The sequence below is a fragment of the Nipponia nippon genome, unplaced genomic scaffold (assembly GCF_047370975.1).
Source record: "Nipponia nippon isolate SJK-2023a ecotype South Korea unplaced genomic scaffold, ASM4737097v1 scaffold_3, whole genome shotgun sequence".
Taxonomy (NCBI): domain Eukaryota; kingdom Metazoa; phylum Chordata; class Aves; order Pelecaniformes; family Threskiornithidae; genus Nipponia; species Nipponia nippon.
In genome coordinates, this window is record NW_028262347.1 from 117,909,711 (window position 1) to 117,934,990 (window position 25,280).

At 35.8% G+C, this 25,280-nt stretch overlaps 1 protein-coding gene across 3 annotated transcripts in view; it reads left to right on the forward strand.

The window, feature by feature from the left end:
- Nucleotides 1-25,280, forward strand: part of ATRNL1 (attractin like 1) — a 528,683-nt gene that overhangs the window by 27,064 nt on the left and 476,339 nt on the right. For all 3 annotated transcript variants that reach the window (XM_087766532.1, XM_087766530.1, XM_009476061.2), the window contains exons 2-5: nucleotides 15,641-15,724; nucleotides 17,754-17,867; nucleotides 20,139-20,267; nucleotides 23,418-23,626. In XM_087766532.1, coding sequence (XP_087622658.1) covers nucleotides 15,641-15,724; nucleotides 17,754-17,867; nucleotides 20,139-20,267; nucleotides 23,418-23,626 — 536 coding nt within the window. The remainder of the gene's footprint in view (nucleotides 1-15,640; nucleotides 15,725-17,753; nucleotides 17,868-20,138; nucleotides 20,268-23,417; nucleotides 23,627-25,280) is intronic.

The following is a 25,280-nucleotide window of genomic DNA, read 5'->3' on the forward strand; positions in this document are numbered from 1 at the left end:
TTTTAGGCTGATGATAACCATGCAACTTCCTTACTGAAAAACAAGCTATGCTAGAATTAGTTTGAGTTTTGCTTTAACTATGATATGTTCCAGTTTAATGACCTACTAACAGTGTAGGAGGCTGTCCTTGGAGAGTTGAGGTCAGGAGTGATTGAAGCTGAGATTAATGATTTAAGAGCACCTTCTGGTGACTAATCAAAGGCCAAAAAAAAGCTTGTTTTGACTGTGGGGTGCATGTCTAGAAATGTATCCAGAAGTATATCCTGAAAACAGATTTGATATGTTTTGTACAGGAGAATATACTGGGATGTAGTTTTCTTTTTAGCCTTTCTGCTCACCCCTCCAGCTCTTAATCTTTTCTGTTGTTTGTAGGCATTGCTGAACAGATAGTTATGCTAGGTAAGATCTAACAAAAGAGTAGCAATAACCAGAAACTCTGTCAGAAATTGAGGTGCAGCTATGGTCTGTGGTGATGTAGCTTTTTTCCTGAAACGGCATTGAATGTTCTTTTGTCCATAACTCCACTTGCACCTGTCTCGATTTGTAACATTTCGGTTTGGAAACAGAGTCACATATTGAAAGAAGGGTATGTTATATTATATATTGCAAAAGTTTTGAAAAGAGTTAAGGTCAACTGAAAATTTAAGGAAAGTTGTTTCCTTTCCTGCGACTCGTTGCTTTTATTAAGCTATTAGGCTTGTGTGAATTCATCCTTGGAATTATTTTCTTTAAAAGAGAAATTATTTTTGTATTGATAAACATTGAATCAGTTTTGCATCAATGTTAGCTGATCAATAGCAACTTCAGAGTCTTGAGTTATTTGAGATACTAGTGTAAACGCCAAATTCTAGTCCAGAAACAGAGGTGAATAAAAGCAATATTAAGATGTGCTTTTGTTGTTCTGCGGGGCTTCTAAATCAATTTTGAAATTCTGGACGAATACTGCTTTCAGCCCGTGTTGGTAACACAGAACCTTTCAAGGAATATTTGGTAAGTTGTCTTTTGTCCAATAAAAATCAAGAACGTTTATTGCTGTTTGTGTGGTTTTCTAGGATTTAGAAGGAGAATTGGTTTTGTTAGTCTGTCATATCTGCTCACTTTCTTTTTTTTTTTTTTTTTTTTTTACCTGTAGGTAAACTTTCTGAAAGGCAAAACCAAGCATCCAAAACATTTAAAAAAAAAAAAATCTTTACTCCCTTCTAATTAAAAACAAACAAATAAACAAACAACCCCCCTTGTTTGTTATAATCCAGTTATTCATGGTATAGAAGGTACTGCTTTTTTCAGTGAATGCCTGTTGTGTGGAATAGTGGACTGGAAAGGTACTTGAGAAACCATTCAGTAGAGCAGGTAAGGTCATGTAAGCGAGGAAAGTCGATTTTATTTAAACAAGATTGCAGGATGACAACTGAAACCACTAATAATCTTCCTTCAGCTAAATACTTTCCTTTCAGATGTATGTTTCTTCTTTATGTAAACCAGCGCACTTCTTGCTGGATTTGATATGTATTGCAGTTTTGTTTAAGCCTATCAAATAAAGCAATAGTGTTTTCATATATATATATATATATATATATATATATATAGTGTATCTTTCAAAGGCTTGTTTAATAGAATTCCGTCAATACCAGGAAATTTACTCTGTGCTTTACTGTTAGAGGACTTGGTGAGTGAAGTGACCAGGGCAATTTAGATTTCTGGTTTGATACATTAGAAGAAACAACTAAGTGACAGTCGAAGCAGTTAAATGCTGACAGGCATACTTGATAGCATGTTTGTAAGTTGGTATCTTAAATAACAGAAGTATCTATTTTGAATGATTCTGTTTCAGTCTACAGTTGCTGAGAGCTGGGGAAGCTTCTCCCACAGCATGACCCGTGGAGGGTGTGCTGCTGGGACTTCTCCTTTGGCACACGATTCATGAAATCCGAGAAGGCGCAGCGTCAACCCGTCCTTCTCATTCTCCCTAACCGTTCAGCTGCGTTGAAGCAATTCTCTGCTCTAGTGCATTTTGCTACCTGAATCATCACTTCTCTAAGCCTTAGGGTCACTGCTTTTTTCTGACCCTATTTCAGAGTGATTGCTTGCCTTCTCGTTTCTTTTCCTCTACTTGTTTCCAACAGCCTAATTTACTGGCTTTAGACTTCAGTGTATGGCTTCGTTGATTCCTGCTAGCTGTCGGGTACTATGCTGTATATCAGAAGCTCCTCTCTGTGGACAGGTATAATTTCTGTTTATACTGTATTGATGAAGAGTGGGTCCTTGTTTCTAATCTTTTCTGCTTTGTGTTTGAACTGAGTGAGGAAAGATTGGCGGCAGCATCTCTGGGAGCTTTTCATAGCAGAAGTTAGATCGTCAGCCTCCAAGAGGGAAGCGGGTGCAGCCTGTAATCTTAGGAGCAATACTAAGAGTTTCTGCTCATGAAAGATGGTCCTACACTTTCTATATCCTCTCACTGATAAGACAGGCTGGCTGCATGTCCCACATGCCATGCTATATCCTGTAAGGACAGCATGAATAGGCTTGTAAGAGCTCTGGTCTTGTAGGTGTGCATCTTGCTGTTGTACTCTGTTAAAGGGAAAGCGAGGCATTCCAAGCAAGGTTCCCCTGACCTGTATTCTCCTTTTGTGGGAGACTGGGGGTAACAGTCCCTGTGACAAATTCCTGTATGTCTTCTTTCCCCATTCCTAGCTCCAGCTGTGTCTTTTGAGCAACTGGCTGATACTGATCAGTGCCTTGGCAAGCTAGAGCAGAAGGGTTTTGGAAATCTCAGCAGAAACTTTTATGTTTTTGTTCATTGAATTGGCAGTGTCCTTATCAAGACAGGGTTTGAAGGGACCAAGATTTCTGTTGTAATTTTTCTGCTTAGCAGAAAGAAATTCTAAACCAAGGTTTTTTTGGTTCAATGCCTGTGTGGTGAATAAACCCATGGAGTGTTACATTACAAATCTTCAGAGTTGTATCTTTAATAATTATAGTAATATGGTGCCTCATTTAAATCCTAAGCCCGTATAAGACTCTGCGAATGGAATAACATGTGCAGTGTCAGTTGCATGTTCTCATTAGAGCTACAGGAATGCACATACAGGGGTCAGTTGCAGGATGCAACCTGTTCATTTTCCTGGGTGTGTCTTTTTTGGTGTAAAGCTTTAAAAATGTATGTGCCACCTTTCAGAGATTCCCTTTAGTTTTGTGTTGTATAATGGTAGTTTCTCACTATTCCGTGCTTCATTGAGGGGAAAAAAAAAAGGTAAGAGAGAAAATGGAAAAATGAAGCTATTATCATTTCAATAGCATGATTAATTTTTGTCTTGTATTCTTTTGTGTTTCTGTGGACAGTAAAAACAACAGCAATACCTTCTCCCAAACCCAGACAAAATTGCTCTGAATGTGTGTAATGCAGTCTAAGACTTATTTCAAAAGACTTGTATAGTTTTAAAGTTGTCAGGATATTTCACAACACTAGCTTTGGAGATGCAAAATCATTGCATTAGCAGGTCTTCTGCTAACAGTTCAGTAAATGGGAAGCTGTATTTAGCTCGGTAACTGATGGATATAACATACAGTTCTGTGTGTGCCCCTGTCTGCTAACGTTTCTCATCACTATCTGCAAATTATTCCAGGTGTTTCATTTCAGTTGAGAGCCGATGAGCTCAAAGCTAAAATTGTCACCAATTTTTTTTTTTGTAATTTTAAATTTGACTTCAGTATTTCATTAATTCTGGAGGTTCTGCATTTAAATACAGAACAAATTACAAGCTAAAGGTGTCTTCCCCCCCCCCCCCGCAAGAAACCTCCAATCCAAAAAAACCAACCCAAACAAACAAACAAAAAAACCCCAAACCCCTCTATCAATGTGTGAAATGCTTGAGTCTGTGAAACTGGCAGCTGGAATAGTGAGGACTCAAAATATTGTAGTCTTTCCATTCTGATATCTGTTCATCCACTTGTAGAAGGGGTACTGGAAGTTGCTAACAGTGTTATGACTTACCCATGAATTAAAAAGTCAGGAAAAAGAAAAGTCAATTGAAATGACACCTGCCACAAATGATGTGTTCTAATATGGTGCTTTTTTTATTACTAGTAAGAATCTTCCATATCCCCAAACAGGAATGCCTTGTAATACCCCAGAGACATGAATGCCATTATTCCAGTTCTTTACAGCAAAGAGGGATGTGCTTTGTATTTAAGGCAAATGTGTAATGTCCTGATAATCGCTATAGCTACAGAAGTCAGAAAGTAAGTGATTATCTATATCATTATCTAAAAGACAGTACCTGAAACCTAGTCAGCAACCAGATCTTTGAATTTATTAATCAATTAAGTTTTTAAAAGAACTACTATCTCTTCTTATCTCAACGTTTGTACTGTCTGAGGTTGTGTTCAGGGACTGGGAACCTCTTGTGAAGCAGCATGTGTGCTGATGGGAGGTGGAAGAGACGAAGAAGGGAGTTGCTGTTTATAAAAACAGAATGAGGATGCTGAATTAAAAAATGTTGAAAACCAAACGAATCGTAAATAATATAAGATGAAACAAACTTCTGTTAGTGTAGTCTTAGGGATGCTAAGAGATACTTGGTGTCTTTGTTTTTCTTTGCGTGCGTGTGTGTGTGTCAAAATTTACTGCATTTGGGTAATTTCAAAATGAATATAGCTAGTGGGAGCTGGTGCTTGCAGCCTTATGGTAGGAGGTAGTGTCCTGCCAGGAGAACTCTGTCCTTAACAAACATCCAATTTGATGGTTAGGTATTAATCAATCTGAATGGCTGAAAGGTAGAAATAGCTGCTTCTTATTGAGCATAGGTGTTTATTAGAAACTTGTCTTAAACAGACAATGAGAAATTCGGGAGTAGGTGACACACTGGATTTAGAGCATTTGGCTGTTACCTCAGGAAGCTTAAGTTAAAACCCTGAACTAGGTCACAAATGAAAATGAGATTTATAGTGATGTACAGTGAAAAATTGGCACAATGCACTACCTTTTTGCCAAGTACCTCAGTCTACATTGTCTATATGCTTTGTACCCCACATTTTAAGATACTGTAGCATGTTTGATTAATTACAGAAGTCTTATAAAATACATATATATGGCTCAGTATATAAATATATACATACATATATTTATAAAGTATATACAAATACATAAAGATTCATAACTAACTTTATCCTTCACTCATGTTAATCTTGTGATTAAATCAAAACTGTAGACAATCTTACTTTGACGTAGAACCTACCTGGATTGAAATCTATTTTAGGCAGCAGAGATGAAGTGAAAGACATTAACAAAATAATGTAAATAATATGTTAGAAAAGACATTAACTGTCTTCCTTTTGGAAGTGGAGGGTTGCCTTGTAGAAAATACAGCCTAGAGAGAAGAGCTCTAGCAATTAAAGAAGCCTAAACCCTAACTTTTTTTTTTTTAAAAACACTAGGGATAACATAAGGATTATGTGTTACTTCTGGGTAATCTTAAAGCAATGTAATCTATTCAGGTACAGAACTTTTCTAAATGAAATAATAACAATATTACTGTGGTAGGAGAAAAGTAAGTAATAGGACCACTGGCAGAATGTGGTTTGGTTGTTTTTTTTTTTTTTTTTTTTTCTTCTGTTACTTATTTTTTCATTATCTTGGCAACATTTGGCCATAAAAATATGGCCAATATTTCTTGGCTGAAACAAACATTGCAAAATGTTAGAGCAATAAGGTGTCTCCTTGCTTCCTGGCAGATTCTTTTGTAATTCCTATTTGCATCTAATAGTAGCTATTTGGATGGATACATGAGAAAACTTTGGGACTGCTGTTAATATTCTTCTGAATCAAGACTGGAATTTTGAATATTTCAAATCTTACTCTTTTTCTGAGAAAATGAGTAGTCATGACATGAAACTGTGAGTGCAAGAAGTTCAGTCAATGAATCAGGTAGATGGTCTGCCTCTTACTCAAAACAGGAATTATTTTTATACATGTTTTTTACCTTTTGGATTTTATATCTAAAGTAGCATTTGTAGCCATAATTAAATGAGATAGTGATACAGGGAAATATATGATGTCTTGTGTTTGTATCACAGGCCAACTTAATTTTCTATCAATTTTTAATTTTAAGCATAGTGGCAGGCCTATTTATAGGTAGAATTTTGGATGACATCTATGAACTAGCCTGGGCATTTCTAATAGAGTAGATGTCCGTCTCCTACAATTTTGTCCAACCATGAGATATTAAAATAGGAAATACCAGAGGTGTGTATTATTCCAGATAAGAGAGATGAAGCTACATTTCTTGAAGTTTTTTCCAGGTCAGTGGAAAAGATACTGCTATTTTATTTCAGTGTAAAAGACACTGCTACTTGCAGTGTCTTTTAGAAGGTACTGATTTCCGAGTTGAGACGAAGAGGACCACTGCCACCTGGAAAATATTGGCAAGATTTGAACTGTTAATTGGTAATTCTGTAGAAAGTATGTAGTTCACTGTTGAATTCTGTAGATTGACTCAGCTCCACCCAATTTTATGGAAACTTTCCATAAATATTACATGTAAATCCATCCGTGTAAAACTAGATAGCATAAAAATGTTTTTAGTTGTTGATAACTTCTAAATTATTGGGGGTGATACAGTATTTAGTAGTTTGGGTTTCTTAAACTGTAGCATAACAGCTCTCCTCCTTCTACCCAAAATGGAAAGGTTTGCATTTAGAAAGTACTTTCTGACTTCAGGTCAAACCTGGGAAAACAGGTCAACCATTTTTCAGTAAAATATGCGTACCTGCGTTAAACAATTAAGCTGTAATCTCTAAGAATCGGTTTTTGTTCATCTGACAGATACAGAATCAGATGCTTTTGAAGTTGTATTTTAAAAAAAAATTGTTTCCTGATGGATATCTACTGTATTTATAAGAGGAGGAATAATGGCACAATGATAGATGTAGGTAAGGAGCAGTTTTTCTGAAGATAATCCAAGTAATTTGTTAAAAATCTTTGTGTGTGGTTTTCTTCTTGTTACATTATGTGAATATCACTATTCAAAAAGGCTAAGAATCCACTGAAGGGTAATAATGCATCTAATGACAGATTTCTGAGCGCTGATCTATTTTTTTCCTTGCTGCCTCTTCAGTCAGCTTTCTAAAGTCTTTATCATGCTGGCTGCTCTCTGCTATTCTCCCTCATACCGTATTAGTGTCTTGACAGACCAGATTTTATTAGGCTTTGCTGTCTGTCTTTTTTTTTTTTTTTTTTTTTTTTTTTTTTAGATTTGAGCCCTCTCAAAAAATTGCTTCTCTTTTTGGAGAAGTTCTGTTTTTCCAAAAGCTGGGTCCCTTTATGTAGTTGTAAAAATAAACAAATACTTGATACCAGTAGAGAAAATGGTGTGTTTCTTTGCTTAGATTCAAGGCAATCAGCATTTGGATTGGTTTTTTTGGATAGTTATGGCTTATTCTTTAAATATGCAAGTATATATGTTTGTACTCTGAAGAACAATCTGAAGATAGAAGCCATCCTGACTTTTTCAAGACCCACGCTATGAAGCTGTGCTTTCAGTAGTGTTATTTACTCCATTTATGTATCAAGCTGTTAAACGAAAATAGTCCAATCATTTGTGCAGTGAGAGAGATTACTGTGCCTGTTCTTCACTTCGTCTCTTGGCCTCTGTTCGTCCAAAATTCTGTTATTCGTTTTGTCAAAGAAACTTGAAATAGAGCATTTTGACATATGCTGTTGCTGGAAACTAACAGGAAAATTTCTCTGCATGCGGAAAAAGTAGAAAGCTCTTTTCTATAAGCATGTCAATATTTTTCCTCAGACTTAATATTAGAACTGTGAGGAAGAGGAAAACCTTGTGTGTTTGTGCCTCTAATTTGCAATGCTGATGTCTGGCAACTGCCTAGTTTAAACCAATGCAAAAATTGGCACCACGTTGTAATTGGTTGAATGACTTGTGCTCTAGTATACAAAATTAATGCATCTGTCGTGATGGGGACCTTCTACGTACGTGCACTTGAGTTTTAATTTTTATTAGTACTGAGTTTATGTTAGTGCTTCGTAAGGTGAATGAATGGTGAATATGAATAATAATTCAAAAACTGTTGACATGGTTTAGTAATAGAAAAATGGCTGTTATGGAAAATGTAGGAGTTTTTTTTTTAAAGAACTTTATGATAAATAGACACAAATGGAATTTCATCTTTTCTTGTGGAGTTCATTGATTTTTAAGTAGGATTTCTCACTATGCAGTGCGGCCAGGAGTTACCATCTTTTAAGAGAATGCTTAAATCACGGAAACAAAAATAGATTTTCCTACTGAGAAAGTGGTCATAAATAAAACTTTCCATGCAGCAAGTTCCAGATCATTCAAGCTGCATTTTTCCCATATAATACTGCCTGAAAAAAGTCATACTGATGGAATTGGATTCAAATTTCTACACTTCAGTGGGCATAATTAATCCCAGTAAGATGAACTAGAGTAATACCGTTTAGTTCCTCTTGTGGTGGAAGTTAGCGGTCACAGGGAATTACAGGCTGTGTACAAATCAGCACGCATAAAGGCAGTTATTCTGCTACTTCCATTCAGGAGAACTGGCTGCATTACGGACATGAAATAATTCTTTTCTGGTTGCTGTGCTGGTCAGGCTACAGCTGGAGTAGTAGGTACCGTTTTGAGATGCAGATAAATTGGAGAAGTTCTAGAGGAGGGAAGACTAGAAAATGACACATGAGGAATGCTGGATTAAATTCCTTAATTCAGAGGAGAAAAGCCTGAAGGTAGGTGTTTGTAAAAGGTGAGGAGAAAGAGGAAGGGAATTACCTGTTTTCCAGGTCAGCTCTGAGTAGGACAGGAAGTCGTATGTCTGAGCTGAAGTAAGAAAAAAATTAAGTTAGACATTTAGTAAAACTTTCTAACAATAAGGATAAGTCAGTACTAAAATAGATTGCCTAAGAAGATTGTAGACTTCTGTCATTGAAATTATTAAGAACAGGTTAGACAAATAACTGTGAAGAAAGATTTCAGTATGGTTGATCCTGCCTTGGGGTAGGCAGTGGGGTGTGTTGTAACTGAATGGCTATTTAAATTTTTTTGGGGAAAAAAAGGTCAAGTACCACCTAACACTGTGAGGAGGTAGAAGAAAATCCTTAGGTAGTCTCATACAGTATTTACATGGTAATTTTAATTTACAATAGAATAAATATTCGGATTACTTTTAATGCTGCTATACTACTTTTATTTTCTGCATCTGGTTTGTCTACTAAGTCTTCATAAGACTGTGCCCACATTTGCTTATTTCTAGTCACTTTATAGATTCCCTTTTAAGTCTCACAGTCACACGTTCAGATATCTTATCCTAAATGACCTATCAAGGTATATGTTCTGTGAATTTATATAATATTATGCAGCCTAAGGAAGGGAACAGATTTTTTTAAACTTTCATGTAAGTGAAAATAAGTAAAAAAATTAAGTAAAATGCCATTTAAATTTTTTGAAAGTACTTTGAAAGGAAAATCTACTTCTATGCAGCATTCTTTCAGTAGTTTTTGGGACGGTTACAAAAATGTACTATAGAATTACAGCCTTTTTCAGAAACAGTAAATGAGGAAAAAAAACATTCATTGAAGTTAAACCTTAAATTAATGTTTTGCACCAATCAAAGATTATATCCCTACTAACTTTATTAAAAAAAAAAAAACCACCAACAAAGAAAGCCCCCAAAACCCAAACACTCAAGGAGAAATAGATTTGTGCCACATATAAATGTTAAGCTTCTCGAAATACAGACTATATTCTTATGGGGGAAAAATGATGTTGTATCGTAGCCTTCATTTTACTTTTCTGGGATTTTTTTTATTGTTTTGGAGCCTGGTTTTGTTTAAAATAAGCTAGAGGGAGGAACTGAATGCTTAAATTAAGCAGTAGGGACTTTTCACAAAAGAAACTGTTACTTTGTCAATGGATGAAGAGGGGCCTTTTTAAGAGCATGCCTTTGATTAGTTCGCATGTGAAAAGTTGTTGTGAATATCCTTACTGTTTCTAAATATACATTCTTCTATTAATGTAAAGCAGTATGTAGCAAGTATAGGAGTGTGATTGGCATATGCAAATATTTTCTTAATGCATTCAATATTTATTCTTCTTGATTAGTCATTGAAGAAAAATTAGAACCACAGTATGTTCAGTACGTTCTATTTTAATATAAGCTGTGAAAAAAATTTAACCAACAGCAAGGGTCTACAATAAATGTAAAAATGCAGGAAAATCAAATGCAAAATATTTTTGTCAGGTGCCGATCAATGCTTTATGCTTGGCAAATAAAAGTCTGGCTTTGTGCGTTGTTCAGAACATGTTTTTCAGATCGTCCTTTGAAGACAAATATTTAAAAAACCTTCTTAGTCCATCACTTAAAATTTTGGTATGAGAAATGGCCTCTTCATCTCTTCTGTATTTCTTTCTGATATCATGGTGCTCACTGATTCTGGTTTTTCTGTAAGGTGATCCAAATTTTTTTTTCCTTCTTTCTTAACATATTCAGCTGATCTCATCTAAGATACGTGAAGACCCTCTTTCCCTGCTGTAAAGGTTAGGCACAAGACCTCAAGCTAGATATATTGCTCCTGCTTGTATTTATGAAGAATTTGATCTTATAACTTTGAAGCAGTTATTGATTTTTATTTTCTTTAATAAAACAAATTTTCATAAAAGATCAAAAGGAGATGGAACAAAATTTTGCAACAACGGAGAGAATAGTCCTTGACTGACACACAAATGCTGATATTGAGATGAATCCATTTAGCAAAGTATGCCCTGTATCTCATATTCAGATATATCTGAAGTAGGAATTGTAAAGTAATCCAGCTTTTCATAAGATTCTGAATAGAAATGTGACACTAAGTAACAAAAAGATAAATGAACCTCTCCATAACAACTTCTTTTATTTAGCAGTGAATATTTGTAATATTATGAATGGGCCTTATGCTTTGTTTCTCCTGATATTACCTGTATTATAAATCAGACATCTGTCTGTCTGCCAGCAGTTTTGTGGGTCTTCATGTTCTGCTGGTGACTGTAAATACCCAATGACTGCTCTGGTTTAAATTCGTGCCCCTTTCTGAAAGATTTGACAATACTATTCTTTTACAAGAAGATACAGGAGATGACAGCACTGCATTTTTCACAGATCTATAAATATTGCAGCCAGGATGGGCCATTTTAATAACCTGCTCTGATGTCTTATGTATTGCAGGCCATAGATTTCATCTGATTATTCCTTCATTTTAGACCAATAATTTCTGACTGAACTAGAACACACTTTTCTCTTTTCTTGAAATGCATCAGTCTTGATTTAAAGTCTCTGCAGTGGTAAATGTAAATGTTACCACTGTGAATTCTAACTCAATTATATTTGCCATTATTTCGTAACAGTGGTAATATTCCAGGGGAATATAGATTTCCCTTTGTTTGATGTTTTAGTTGCTCTGTGTTGACTTCAGCCTTTAGCCCTTGCATTTCTGATATATGTCTGTCTGCTAGATGAAACAACCCATAGTGCCACATATCTTTCATGTAAGCCGTTACTGGCTGATCAGCTTGGTGAGTGACTAATGTGTCACTGATGCTTCTGGATGTCTTTAACTCTGATATGCAGCATCCTGACTTCTTTCTGTAATTTGGTAGATCTGTTTTACAGTATACAGAAAAGGGAAATGTTCTCTTGGCATCCTCTAGTTCTTTATGGGTTTTGATTATAACCCTGCCAGCTAAAAAAATACCATTGTGTTTATGAAAGCTGGCATGCAATTTAAAATGACAATATACAACATCAGCTACTCCCCTGTGCATTCTGCTTAGAAAGCTGGAGTCTAGGTGTGATAAACCTGTGGTGCTTAAGCAGGCCACACAAATTGTTCTGGCTGTTCCCTCATCCCTGAAGCTTTCTCAGCAATGAGCAGGGAGTGGGGTGCAGCATGTAAGCACCCTTCTGGCTGTTCCACTTCTGTGACTGAAGAGTGTGTAGTCATGTTGGCTCATCTGGATTTTGATTATTAGACAGGATCACTGTTAGTCACAGAGCAAAACCATGTTCACAAATACCTGGTGTTATATGATAGAGAACATTGCCCTTGATTTGGTAAGAGGTTATGTGAAAGTAGTACTGCTTATCTATGTATTATTTGTGAGATTTGGGATTTGATAGCGTTTGGAAACAAAAATGATACAGAAAAGTTCTTGGTGTGGACTTGGACTCAAGAAACTTAAAGTAATAGCCCTGTGTGTTGCTATGCATTTATTTTAAATAGAGTAGCCCCTTTATCTTACTATTTTCTGCAACCATTATTAGAAAGCAGCATCATGACCTTATTTATTCTTTACTTTTTTCAGCAAAGTGCAATAGCTGTTTCAAAGGCTATCTACTCTTCTGAAAGAAACTATTTATCAACAAATTATCAGCCTAGGTGAGAAGGTATATTGTTTGCACTTTACTAGTGGCAAAGGGCTGATCTAATAAAAACAACTCTTGTAAGTCACCTCCATGGCATTATACAGCTACTAAGGTGGCAATGGTCATGACTGCAAATTAATACTTATGATATTTCACACTTGCAGTGAAATAAATGTTCTGTGGCTTGCTATATAAGACTTTACATCTGTATATAAACCATATGACAACATTAAAATTATTTTGATTGGAATTTTATGCATCACTGCCTTTTTAAAAAAAAAAAAAAAATGCCTTAAATGTAGCACACACTCAAACATGGGATCTGCTCCTGTAATCAGCTTTACTAAGGTTCTGCTAGGGGCCAAGCGTCAATATTAGCTTGATTTCAAAATCTGTGATGTGTGACAGACCACAAAGTTATAAGTTGATATTATCTTCAGCATTGTCCAAACAATGTAATTAATATGTAAAGAAGCCAGAAATAACCCTGAAAAACCTATTTCTCTTGCATATAAACATGAAAGTATACCTTTAGGTAAAGTTGATATTTCTCAACAAAAAGAAATATTGTAAACTTAAACTGCATGTGTCTTTTGCTTTCTTCAAGCAAAAGTTTTCTGTGGCCAGGCGCCGATTCACACGAGGGCCCCTGGCAGGAGCAAGGTTAGCCTTTCCCCATGGCCATCGCTGCGGCTTCCCCAGCGTGCAGCAAGGGAGGAGTGGGAGTTACCAGCTGTGCCTCTCGTCATTCGTTGCTTTGCTTATCAGCTACACCAACATTTGTATAGCGCTTACCAGGAACCATTGGAACATTTGGGGAGTGGTGTACTGCAGCATTCAGACCAGCTCAATGTATTGGGTTTTATTAGGGAAATTTTCTCTCAGCTGTCAGCTGACTGAAGTATGTGGTGGTTGGTTGTTTGGTTGTTTTTTTTTTTTTTTCTCCCAGTCTGTTGCTCATGTTACCAGCTGTTTATCTGCTTTTCTTTTTATTCAGAAATATATAATACATTATTGATACTGCTTGTATGCCTTGAAAATGTTTTCAAGTACAATTATTTGGACAGCTCCCCATATTAGAGAGCTTTTTCCCATTTCATCAAAAGGAAAGTGTGGGTAAAGATCTTCATTCAAACCACCAGTGATTGGAACAAAGTGGCTTACAATGTGCCTAACAAACTGATGCTAATTCTTACAGAACAGGTCAAGGAACTTGTTTAAAAACCGAAGAGTTTGCATGGACCTTGTCTCATAAATTCTTATTTCTTGCTCCCTTGTTTTTATTTCCTTTCCACATGTTTATAGTTCTATGTTTGGGATTACAGACCTCTCTTAATAAGTGTTCAATTAGCATTTGATATGAGTTCAAATGTAAATAATTTGCAGTAGATGTGGTAGTGAATCTTTTTAAAATTGGTGTATACAGCTTCAAAGATAGTAGGATAGCAGATCCTGAATTCCTGTTCAGCTAGACTCCTGGTGAGAAAATTTAGCTGTGACTTGGTCAGCTTGTTCAGCATTGCCTCTGGACTTAGATCTAGTCTATTGATTTATTAAAAAAAAGAAACAAAACACAAAACCCTAACTGCTTCTTTTTTCTTATTCGATGATACTTGTTCTTAACAATTGTCTTTCCACACTATAGTGAAAGAAATGAGCATTTCTGAGTATGTATTTATATCCGTTATCATTGTTGTAACATTAAAGAGTAGGATGGTCAGTTTTCCCAGTGGAGTAAGGCCACCAGAGATGTGTGTTAAAGCCTGAACTATAGAACATAACCATAAAGGATGCAGAAAATGGGGTAAATCAGTGAAGTTAGTGTGCTGAAGATACTAAGCTCTTTCAGAAAGCTTTTATGTTAATAGATTATTGAATTTCATCTGCTGTTTTATCACTCTGTATAGATTAATGTGAAGTAATATATATGAGCGGAGAAAAAAGATTCTATTTCTACAGTAAATGAATTTCTATATGTAATGAATCTTGAACTATCTATTATCACTCAGAAAAATTATAACAGCTAGTTGTGTATAAAATGTCAGCATAGTAGTTGTTCAAAGAGCAAATAAAATGTTAAGATGGGAATAGAGAACAAAGTGGAAATCATTATTTTGCTACTGTACAGATTCGTGGTTCACTTGCATCTTGAATACTATATGCTGACCTCTGTGTTGCATCTCAGAAAGAGCATAGGAGAATAGCAAAGATATATTAAAGAGAGTGAGCAAGGATTTCTCAGGTTGGAAAAGGGACAGTGGAGAAAAGGGAGGGAGACAACACAGATCATTAAATTTTGAGTGGGATAAAGTATGTGAAATAGGGTACTGTTGTTCATCATCTTATCCAATACCAGACCTAAGGATGTCAAATGAAATTGCCAAGAGGTAGGCTCAGGACAAAAACAGTTGAAATGTCTCTTCATGTATGTGTGGAAGTCATAGATCCTGTGAGTCTACAGGGCAAACTCCTAGGAGAAACTTTAACCCAAAACCAACACAAAGGCACAACCTCTGGCTGAGAATGTCCCGGAGCTGCAGGTCGTTGAGGGTGGTGTAAGGCTGTGGAGAGTATCTGTAGGGATTTAAATTCTTTCCTGGGTATCCACTGTAGGCCGCTGTCAGGGACAGGGTACAGGGCTACATCGGCATTTTGGTCTGACCTTTTATAGCTGTTCATATGCATTTTATTTCATTTCTGTGTAGTCCGGTATTGTTCTGCTTTCCCATGTCTCATTGCTGACCAGGAATAAGATAGGGACAGGCTGGCAGATATGCTTACTTGAATTTATAATTTATGCCTTAATTTCTCTTGATCTAGAACAGTTTTCCCACTGCTACTGTAGTCTAATTTCAGAAGTAAGATATAAGGCAATGGCAAAAGAAACAAGCAAACTAAACCAAAATACTTATAAACATTGGCTTGGATCCATTTTGTGTGAAGGATAATTTAAATTACATGTAGTATTTGGTTGCTACTGAACTAGAAAAATTAGAAGTCTTGTGATTGCCTAGGGAAAGAAAGCAAATCAATGATATAGAACAATCAGAATTCTATTTTTTATGAGCAAAAATAGTGTGACAAGAAATATGAAGAGAGACTTTCCCCCACTCCCAATTTTCTTTCCATCCAGAAAGAGTTTATTGACATGTTGATGACATGTGTTCTGTTGTGTTGTCTCTGGTTTATTACAGCACTGTTTTTTCTATTGTAGGTTAACAGAACCTTCCGGATATTTAACAGATGGACCAATAAATTATAAATATAAAACTAAATGTACCTGGTTAATTGAAGGATAGTAAGTATTTATTTTCATAGCTTAAATTTTCTGACAGTTTGGTACTGTGTATTCTAGAGATCTAAAGAACTCCTCAAGTGGAAACGGCATCTGGATACAATATAAACAGTTTGGGGTTTTTTGTTTGTTTTGCTTTTGTTTAAACATTATAAAGATTAAAAAAGAAAAGAGTTGAAGTCGGATTTTCAGGATTGCTCAGAGTTGGCCTAATTCCATTCCCATTCAAACTGCTGGCAAAACTTAGGCTGACATTGGAATTTGGCCAGTGCTGCAACCTCTCAAAACCTTACGATAAATTTGTTGCCTGTTTGAGTACCTTTACATAAGTTCCAAATGTGGTTACAGACTCGTATTATTTAACTCATTATCTTGCTTACCTTACTTAACTCATATCAGTGACAAAACAGGAACGGCTTCAAGTACAGAATGCTTCCAGTCTAATGATCATTATTCAGTTACATGGTGCTCAAAAGTTACTGCTTCTATAAAGTATTTTCTTTTGCATTCTAGTTTTCCTCATGTACTTATTTTAAAATCATGTTGTGCCCGCAGTTTATACAGTTTAGATGTCTCATGTCTGTTGCTAATTTGTCAGTTTCATGCAGCACAGAAACACACAGACATGCACAAAGAAATCATGAGACATATGCACTAGTATGGCGAACTGTTAAAGGCACACATTTGTTAAATTTCAGTGGGGCATTTTTCCCCCAGGCTATGGGTCAGGATTTTGCTGAAGAATTTAGCTAGGTCCGAGTTCTACTAACGTTCTAGAGAAAATTACCCCCTTCTGTATTTCCATATTTTCATAATCTCAGTTACCTTAGATGTCTGCTGTGTTGCTGCAGTTCAGTAATGATCTATCTGATCTAATTTTGGTCTGCTTATATGCAGATAGTAATTTAAACACAACAGCAATGAAGTTACAGGTAGTTTGCAAAAACATTTAAGTAGAAGCTTCAATATCTAGGTGACTAGGCGTAGCTGAATATCTTTCTGACATAGCTAGACTTCTCTTTTTACCAAAGCTAACTCAGGATTATTTGCACTGCACTACACTATGCTAAAGTGAAAACATGCCTCAGGACTGTATGCAAACTCTTCTTTGAAGTTGGTTTTCACTCTGTTCCTCCTCTTTGCAGGAGACGGTAGAGTGTGTAGCTGGAGGAAACAATATGCTGCACAGTATGGGGAAGAGTAATGCAACGCAGTAACATAGTGCAAAATGTCAACACACAAGGAAGTCACATATGTATAAAATACCCTCGCTTAAAAAATGAACAAAGAGCTCTCTCCAAATGATCTCTCTCAAATAAAAAAGCATATGTTTTCCAAACTGTCAAACTGCACTCGAGCCTGTCAGTAGGGGGGGAAAAAAATTAAATAAAATAAAATCATCAGTATGTTGCGTGGAATATATTTAGGAGTCTGCTAATTTTGTCATATGAGAAAAATCCCCTTTCAGAAATCTTACAGTCCCCATCTGGATCTCTACCAAAAACTGGTGAAATCTGACTCCCAGGTGTCAGATGGGGAGATGGGTGAAGGAAAAAAAGAATCTTGCACTAATATTGCTTGGTATTTTAAATTTGTGTTTTAAGATTTTTATTTTCAATAACTACTATAATACTGGAATGAGGATGTGGAAGTGATTTTGTCCTGAAAGACTCTTTAAACCTCATAGTCCTGATGTTGTAAAGTAAAGCTAGTATATTAAAATGGGATATTTTAATTGCTCTAAACTTGTGATTCTGAATACTGATAAAACCTGATGAACTTAAGTCTCTTGTTAACTTTAGGGTTTATTAGACTTGGACTGAAGATGTTATTTTTAAAGTTTTCTAAGATAAAGTGAAATATTTGCTTGCCCTGAATTTTGTTATTTAACTCTTTGAGATGTTTAGTTAGTACTCAAAATGTTTTAATAGAGTTATGCTGGCATGATCGATTTCATTGTAAGTTCTTTACCTTATGAGCTCAGTACTTCTGTAAATAACGTTTTACATCAATGTTCGTTCTTTTTTTTCAGCCCAAATGCAATACTAAGATTAAGATTTAATCACTTTGCCACAGAATGTAGTTGGGACCATATGTATGTATATGATGGAGATTCAATATATGCACCTTTAATAGCTGTATTTAGGTGAGTGTGTTTATTAGTCTTTTAGTCCAAGTAGTCATGTATGGACGTTTTTAGTTTGCAGGGAAAAAAAATAACACTAGAGGCTTTAATTTGTTAAATAGCTTGCTTTCTTGTGTTAATATCATGGGAGCATGTATGTGAAGTTACATTAGAATAAATTGCAAGACACTACTTTTTTTGTTAGGTGATCGTAGTATAAATCCATTATGTGGCTTGTACTTAATGCTGACATTGCATGGAGTGTTAATGCTCATAGACAGGCAATCAGAAATGTATTTTCCAGTAGGCTTCCAATATTGACTCCTGAGTTTTAATGTGCATTAAATGTGGCACCAGCCAATAGTGTCACTGTCTGATCCTACTTAAGGGAGAATTGCAATCTGTGACTCGCGCAATATTGCGCTATGTGTAAGTTATAAGAAATGGCTGCTAAATGCCTTCTACGTTTCTGTATGAAGAATGAAGAGGCTTGTTCAGGCCATTTGATACAAAGGCAATCTTAAGCACTAATTTTGTAACATGTTTCCTTAGATTGCTATACTAGGCATCATTGTGACTAAAGTCGTAGTGGGTAAAATTGTCAAATTCTTCAAAGTCCTGGAGAAGAGTTCAAATTTGCTATCAACTTGAAATGGTGGGATTTCTTCCCTTTTTGTTATGTTATCATTAGCTTATGAGAATTGCTATACAACTAAATCTTTTTTCAGGTTAATATTTGTTGTCTAGAATCATAGTATTACTTTGTAGCAAGGTTTAGAAATGAACATAAAATCAACAACAATAAATAACGAGCATAGCAACTAATACTGAATAAAGACTAACAATTTCCCTTTCAAATGACAATAAGCCATTGAGGTAAAGAACGAGGTCCATGCACTGCATTTCCTATGTGTCCAAGAGAGAAGCAGCAGGGCGTATGAAATTTAACACTTGTGTCCTCCATTCCTGGACTTTACCAAGATGTTTCAGTTGGTTTATTCCTACCCTTCCATTAAAATTTTGGGAAACATTCCAGAAAGAATATTCTTGTCAAGTGGGCTATAGTTCTTAGAGAGAGAAGGCACAGGATCCTACTCCTTTGAAGCTAGTAAAAGTTTTATTTTGGGATATCCATTGAGTGCAAAGCTGTATTAAAAAAAAAAAAAAAAATAAACCAACAAACCAGAAAGTGTTTGTGCATATATTCACACATGCTCTGTAGGGCAGAAATTGTACTTCATTTTTGTGTTATGAAGTGCTGATTGTGCTGCTGGAGTTCAAGAAATACTAATTACATAAATGATAGTGCTTTCTCCTAAGGGAACAAAGCTCAGGTCATCCCTCTTTCCTGCCCAGCTATAGCAATCTACCCCTTCTTCTCTCCTAATTCTCCTGAATTGTTACGTAATTGCTTGGGTTTGGTTTTTGTGTGTGGGTTTGTGGGTTTTTTTTGTTGTTGTTTTTTTTTTTTTTCCTCCTCCTCCCCAAAGTTGTATTTCTTAAATGTGTCTAGCTATTATTCAGGAGCCTGACTAGTAGCATGAAAGGAAGGAAAGAGGACGTTCCTCTTCCTGTGTTCTTTACTTCAAACGTCTTTCAGTTTATTGGTTGTTAGTGTTTTCCTTAGGATTCCTATAACTTTTAATTTATATTTGAGATGTGGCACTATTTTATGCAGGTGATCCTTTTTCTCAATATTTTCATATATTGCTTGTTTTTCCTACTTCAGTCTTTATTTAAGAGTGACATCTAAACATCTTTCTGAAGTTCTGAAAAGTATTTTGTTTTCCATTGAAAATTGCTTTTTCATGGAAATTACTTAATTATCATACTTTACAGGTTTGAAATTCTTTAATACGATAAACTTTTAAAGGTGCAGATATTATGTGGAAATAGAATTCATGCTGAAAGACAGTGAGTGTTAAGCACCTGTCTGAAGGATATATTTTTTTTTTTTTTCCCCCAAAGTTAAAATAAGTTTTAAAAATTATACTGACAGTTCATGCACCCTCAGAATAATCTGATGTGAAATTTTGCATTACTGTGTGAGGGAGGAGGTTTTTTGTTTTGTTTTCCTGGAAAACCCTACCTTACCTTGCAAAGGCATGGACAACTTTTATATGCATTTTATTATTTGTTTTTTAAAAAGAAATTTTTAAAAGAGATTTATGAGTTATTTTGTCTATATAATTAACAACCAGAATAGTTAACTCCCTCTTTCCTTCCCCTGCCCACCCCCCCAAAAAAAAAAAAAGGACTGATTAAAAACATTATTCTAATTTTCTTTTCCAGTGGTCTAATAGTCCCTGAGGTGCGTGGAAATGAAACTGTTCCTGAAGTAGTTACTACATCTGGCTATGCATTGCTACACTTTTTTAGTGATGCTGCTTATAACCTTACTGGATTTAATATTTTTTACTCGTAAGTATTTTTTAATAAGTAATTACTTTGTTAATTAGCCTATGTATTGATTTTTTTAATAATGTTAGAGTTATGTTTTGTGTTATGTTTCTAAAACCAGGGAGCTGGGGTTGTAATGAATTGTCATAAAGGTACTAGTTTAAAAAAAAGAAAAAGAAAAGGAGATGAAGTATATTGTTCTGAGTGAAGCCACATGGCCATTCCAAGAGTATGTTTTTCTTATGCCATATGGAACTAGAATGTATCCCTTCTAGTATTTATCCAACACGTGTAGTTGTCATATGGAATAGAAGGGAGATTATATCTGCTGTCATGTCAATTCCCTTCTCTTGAACTAGGATCATCTGTTACTTGATTTTTTTCTTGCTGAATATACTTTTATGGTTTTTGACACCTTCACCAAAGTCCTACTTTTATTTTTGTGCCAGCACAAGGGTTTTATTCCATTTCTTCTCTACTTTTTGAGTACCTTCCCCTCTTATTGTCCATCTCGGTCTGCTTTCTGCCTTCATAGTTCTTATCTGGACTGTCTATCTTTTAGTTTCTCTGATGGCAAAGTCTAATCTGGTATATACTTGCTTTCCTCCAGTCTGCTTTTCTGTGTCAGCAGCTCTAAAGATGCACACAATGGACCTGAGCCTTTTCCTTCTCACATGCACCAGCTGTTGATTGCAACTTCTGTCTCATTTGGGACATGCTTGTGACACATGATGCAGTGTCTCTTTATACTGGATGCTTTAGTTCAAGAGGGGATTGCTTGGTCCTGTTAGACCTGTCTCTTCATGTGATAATTTTCCCATGATTGAAGATACTCTTATTCCTTTCTTTCGATTCCTTCAGATTCTGAAATACCAATTTTTGGGATGTGGTGGCCAGCACCGCACTTCAAATGTGGAAGCACATGTAACATTTTTGCCATATTCTTTATTAATGTAAAATTCCTATGTGTGCTTCTGACCATAGTTTTACTCTTGGCAGAGGTCTTTGTTAAATTGTCTGTGGAAAGATTGTTTCTGTAATTTCCAGCAGTTTGCCTACCTTTTACCAGATAATAACTAGCTATTCAGAATTTGGGAAACCTCACTAAATATGTTGTATTGGAAATGGCAGTCTAGAAGACTGGGTATTTTTAATTTTTGTCAGTTGACATCAGTAAAATGCAATCGCCTGGCAGACTTCTCTAATGTAATTAGATACATTTTTCAGTTATCCCTGAAGCTTTTATTGCACTTCTTTTTGTTTGTCTTGGGAGCAAATGGCAATAGGGCATGACATTCTTAAGAAATGAGTGTATGTGCTTTGCATTCTTTTATGACTAGGTAATGTGCATGCTACATATCATTACCTAATTTTTTTGGAAGATTTTAAAATAAATGAAAAAAACCACCAGTTTTTAATTCCATTACATATATAACTCTCGAAATTTTATGTACTCTGTTCTTCTGTTTCTTCTATTGCAATGGATACTTTTAAAATATTTTTTTTTTTTTTTAGTGAGCCAACAGTAACTCTTTTTATGCTAAAAGAAGTACCTATGATTGTTTTTTTATGGCTGCATTAACTTTTTTTTCTGTCACTGATCTGTTGCACTCTGCTTCTGTTACCCTCTTTCTTCCTTGGTTTGGTAACCCAAAGCAGTTTTTGACTTCATCTTTGACTTCTTGATAGAGCACTCATGTTCCTTTATTTTGGGGAAGACAGAAGCACGGCATCTGTGACTAAAATGCCAATGCCAGTTGCAAACAACAATAGTTTCTCCAGAACTCTCTGAGTAAATTTTGTGTTTCTTGGAGTCAGGCAACCTGCTTCCAACTCTGCCAATCCAGTTTTTCTCATTCTGTTTGAATCCTTAATGAACCCATTGGAGTGGGAATATGTCTACTTTTAAACTGGTATCCCTATTGCTGGAAAGACTTAACTCTTCACCTTCCTGCAGAACACTCTCCCTGTGAAGTCAGGGGCAGGGGTTCCTCACAGCTGTGGTATACAGCAGTTAGTGCTGTCAATGGTTTTAATGCCGTGTGTATACTAGCCAAAACCCCCAGGACATTTGCAGTTCAGAAGTGGATTTTTTTTTTTCTGTAGTGTAACAGAATCAGTCCTCTGAGGTGTCAGTCTTTAGGAAATGAAAACACATGTCCTGACTGTCCTATCACAGCTACATTTGGCCAAAGGCCCTGACTTTTCAGTTCTTTCTTCCTTTGGTAAGAGCAAGTAGTAACAATTTATTCTGAGTTTCAACCCAACCCTTTGCTGTGAGTCATCCAAAAAGGTTTCAGATCCTTTTTGGACTTCATCAGGCACATACTGCCCGAGATACATATTTTGTTTGTGGAAACTCTTGGACCCACATACTTCAATGTCCTCCATCCTGCCTCATCTCCAAGGAATTGCCTACATTTCTGGAACCAGTTTGCATAATTTTGCAGTCCAGTTGCCTGTGATCTCAGTGTTTGGTAGGGTGTATCACAGAAATGCTAACTCCCATAGCAGTCACAGACTTCTTCCAGCCTAATCTTTTCTCTTTTTTCATCTCTGACTACAAAGTTACAGAGGCAAGGTTAAGGTGGCTCTGTTATTAAGGTGTCAAAGCATGAAGTGCTGCCTGCGCATAGTTTCAGGATATTAGGCATCTTGTATTTTTTCTTGCTCAGTTTTTCCAATTTTATTCCCCTTAGGTGTTAGACATATTGTTTTATAGCATGGACCAAAGCCACGAAGGAAAACCCTTTAACTGTATGGTGGAGAGTTTAAGGATTACTGCTTACAGTCACTTCCAGTGTGGATGATCCTAGAGATAATAAGCATTTGAAGGGACTGACTAGAGTGCTTATATTGGAACATAGGAAAAAATAGATGGTGATCTGTCCAGGCAGGCCTGTCCTTCTGCTTAATGTCAATACTTCTTGGTAAAGTACAAGAGGTTTGTGATCCTGACTGCGTCACAGACTTTGTATGTAAGCCTGGATGAACACCTCTTCAACCCACTTGCCTGAAAAATCATAATTAAACTTGTGTTTTATCAGTACATAGAAATTTTTCAGGAAAAAAAGTACTTTATTTAACAAATACTGTTGGAATACTGTCAGATAAAACCACTGTCATCAACTCTTGGCTTGTCATTTCCCTTATTTTACATATTTTTTTCAGAATTAATTCTTGTCCCAATAACTGCTCAGAACATGGAAAGTGTACAACCAGTGTGTCTGTACCAAGCCGGGTGTACTGTGAGTGTGACAAGTATTGGAAAGGAGAAGCCTGTGATATTCCATATTGTAAAGCCAACTGTGGCAGTCCAGATCATGGGTATTGTGATTTGACAGGCGAGAAGCTGTGCGTTTGCAATGACAGCTGGCAAGGTAAGGTTTTGTTGCTTGGAATCAAATTAATCTTTAAAAAAGAACTGCTTTTAATGCAACCTATCTAGTATGCAAATTAGCATCTTAAAGATGCTATCTTTAAAGAATAAGCATAAATGAAAAAATGATTTCTGGAGTAAATCTTCATGTGGACCTAGATGTGTGTACTTCAATGACATAAAAGGCTCACAGCTTTGATATTTTGTCTGAAGATACTGCGAAAATATATGACCTAAACTTTCTTGTGGTGGGCATTCTTCTTTTTGGATCATTAATTTGAAAAAGTAATGGCAGTAATTACTCAGGAGTTGTGAGCACTTCTGGTAACTAAGTTCTTCTATAGACTAATTTCCTATTCTATATTTTTTTTTAATGTCTGGATGGATTTGATTTTCTTCCCCCTTTCTTAATGTCACATCATCACATCATATTTTTAGTGCTCATGAAGTAAGTATTCACTGTCTGGTTTTTAGTTGTATATTATTTGTGTAGTCTTTCAATGAAAAATTTGTTGCAGTGGTACGAGAATGTGGATGTGAACACGTACTGTGGAGTAATGGATGTACTGTAAGCATGTGCTGTAGTTTTACTCCCAGTACCATAAATAATTGTTTCTTATTAAAGGTCAATTATTTAAGTTCCTAAATGTTTAATTCACTTACTATAACTATGCTAGATGTTTTTGAATTTTTTGTTTTTATCCTTTACCATGCCTATTAAAAGTCTCAGTTGGGTTAGCTTGCTATGCATTGAAATTCCCAGTCTTCTCTTAAAAGAAATATTAGAATATCCCCAGATTACTTAGCTGCCCTCTTGCCATTACTTCCTGCCTCTACTTTTTTTTATTGCTATTTCTTTTTGCATGTCAGAGGAAATGACTTTTTTACTCCTATTAGCTGTCGCACCTATTAGACCAAAGACACCGTGAGATTTAACACATTTCTCAATAATTAATGAAATTGTTCATGAAAAGGCAGGCAGTGCACCCACAGAAGGGAAGCGGGTTAGCAATATGGCCATTGAATGGAAACAGTGCAGACTTGTTACTGAGTCCTCCAGAACCTTTCATGGTTGTAGTGCACAAAAAAAGATCCTGAAAGCTTCATCTCTGTAAGGAAGTTGTGAATAGAACTTGCAGCAAGAATATCACCCTTTTATTTGTGCATCGATTCCTTGCAATTTCAGGTTGCTGCGTACAAAATGGGGAAAAATCCCAAATCTTCGGAAACACTTTTTAGGCTACACCTTCATTTACAATGCTGTAATCTTCATTGGAAGATTTTAGCATGAAATAAAACTAAAATTCTCACTTTCACTGTTAGTACCTTCTTTTCATCTAGCATTTCTGTGCGTACTAGCTTCCTATTCTTTCCTACAGTGAGTAGGATTATATAGAGATAATTTCCTTAGTTATTCCTTGGGTTTTCACCAAACCTACATAGTTTTCAATTATTTTTTTATTCTGTGCCAGATGAGCTGGCTTACATACATAATTGTTTTTCCTTATTAAATACAAAATGATACCAAACTTTCCTTAAGCTCTCTGGGAGACTACTTGCTTCTCTGTTCTGTTTATTGATTTATTTGCATCTATATGCTTTCTTTATAGTTTCTACACTGACAGTATCTTCTATGTAGGTTATTTGCAATGCTG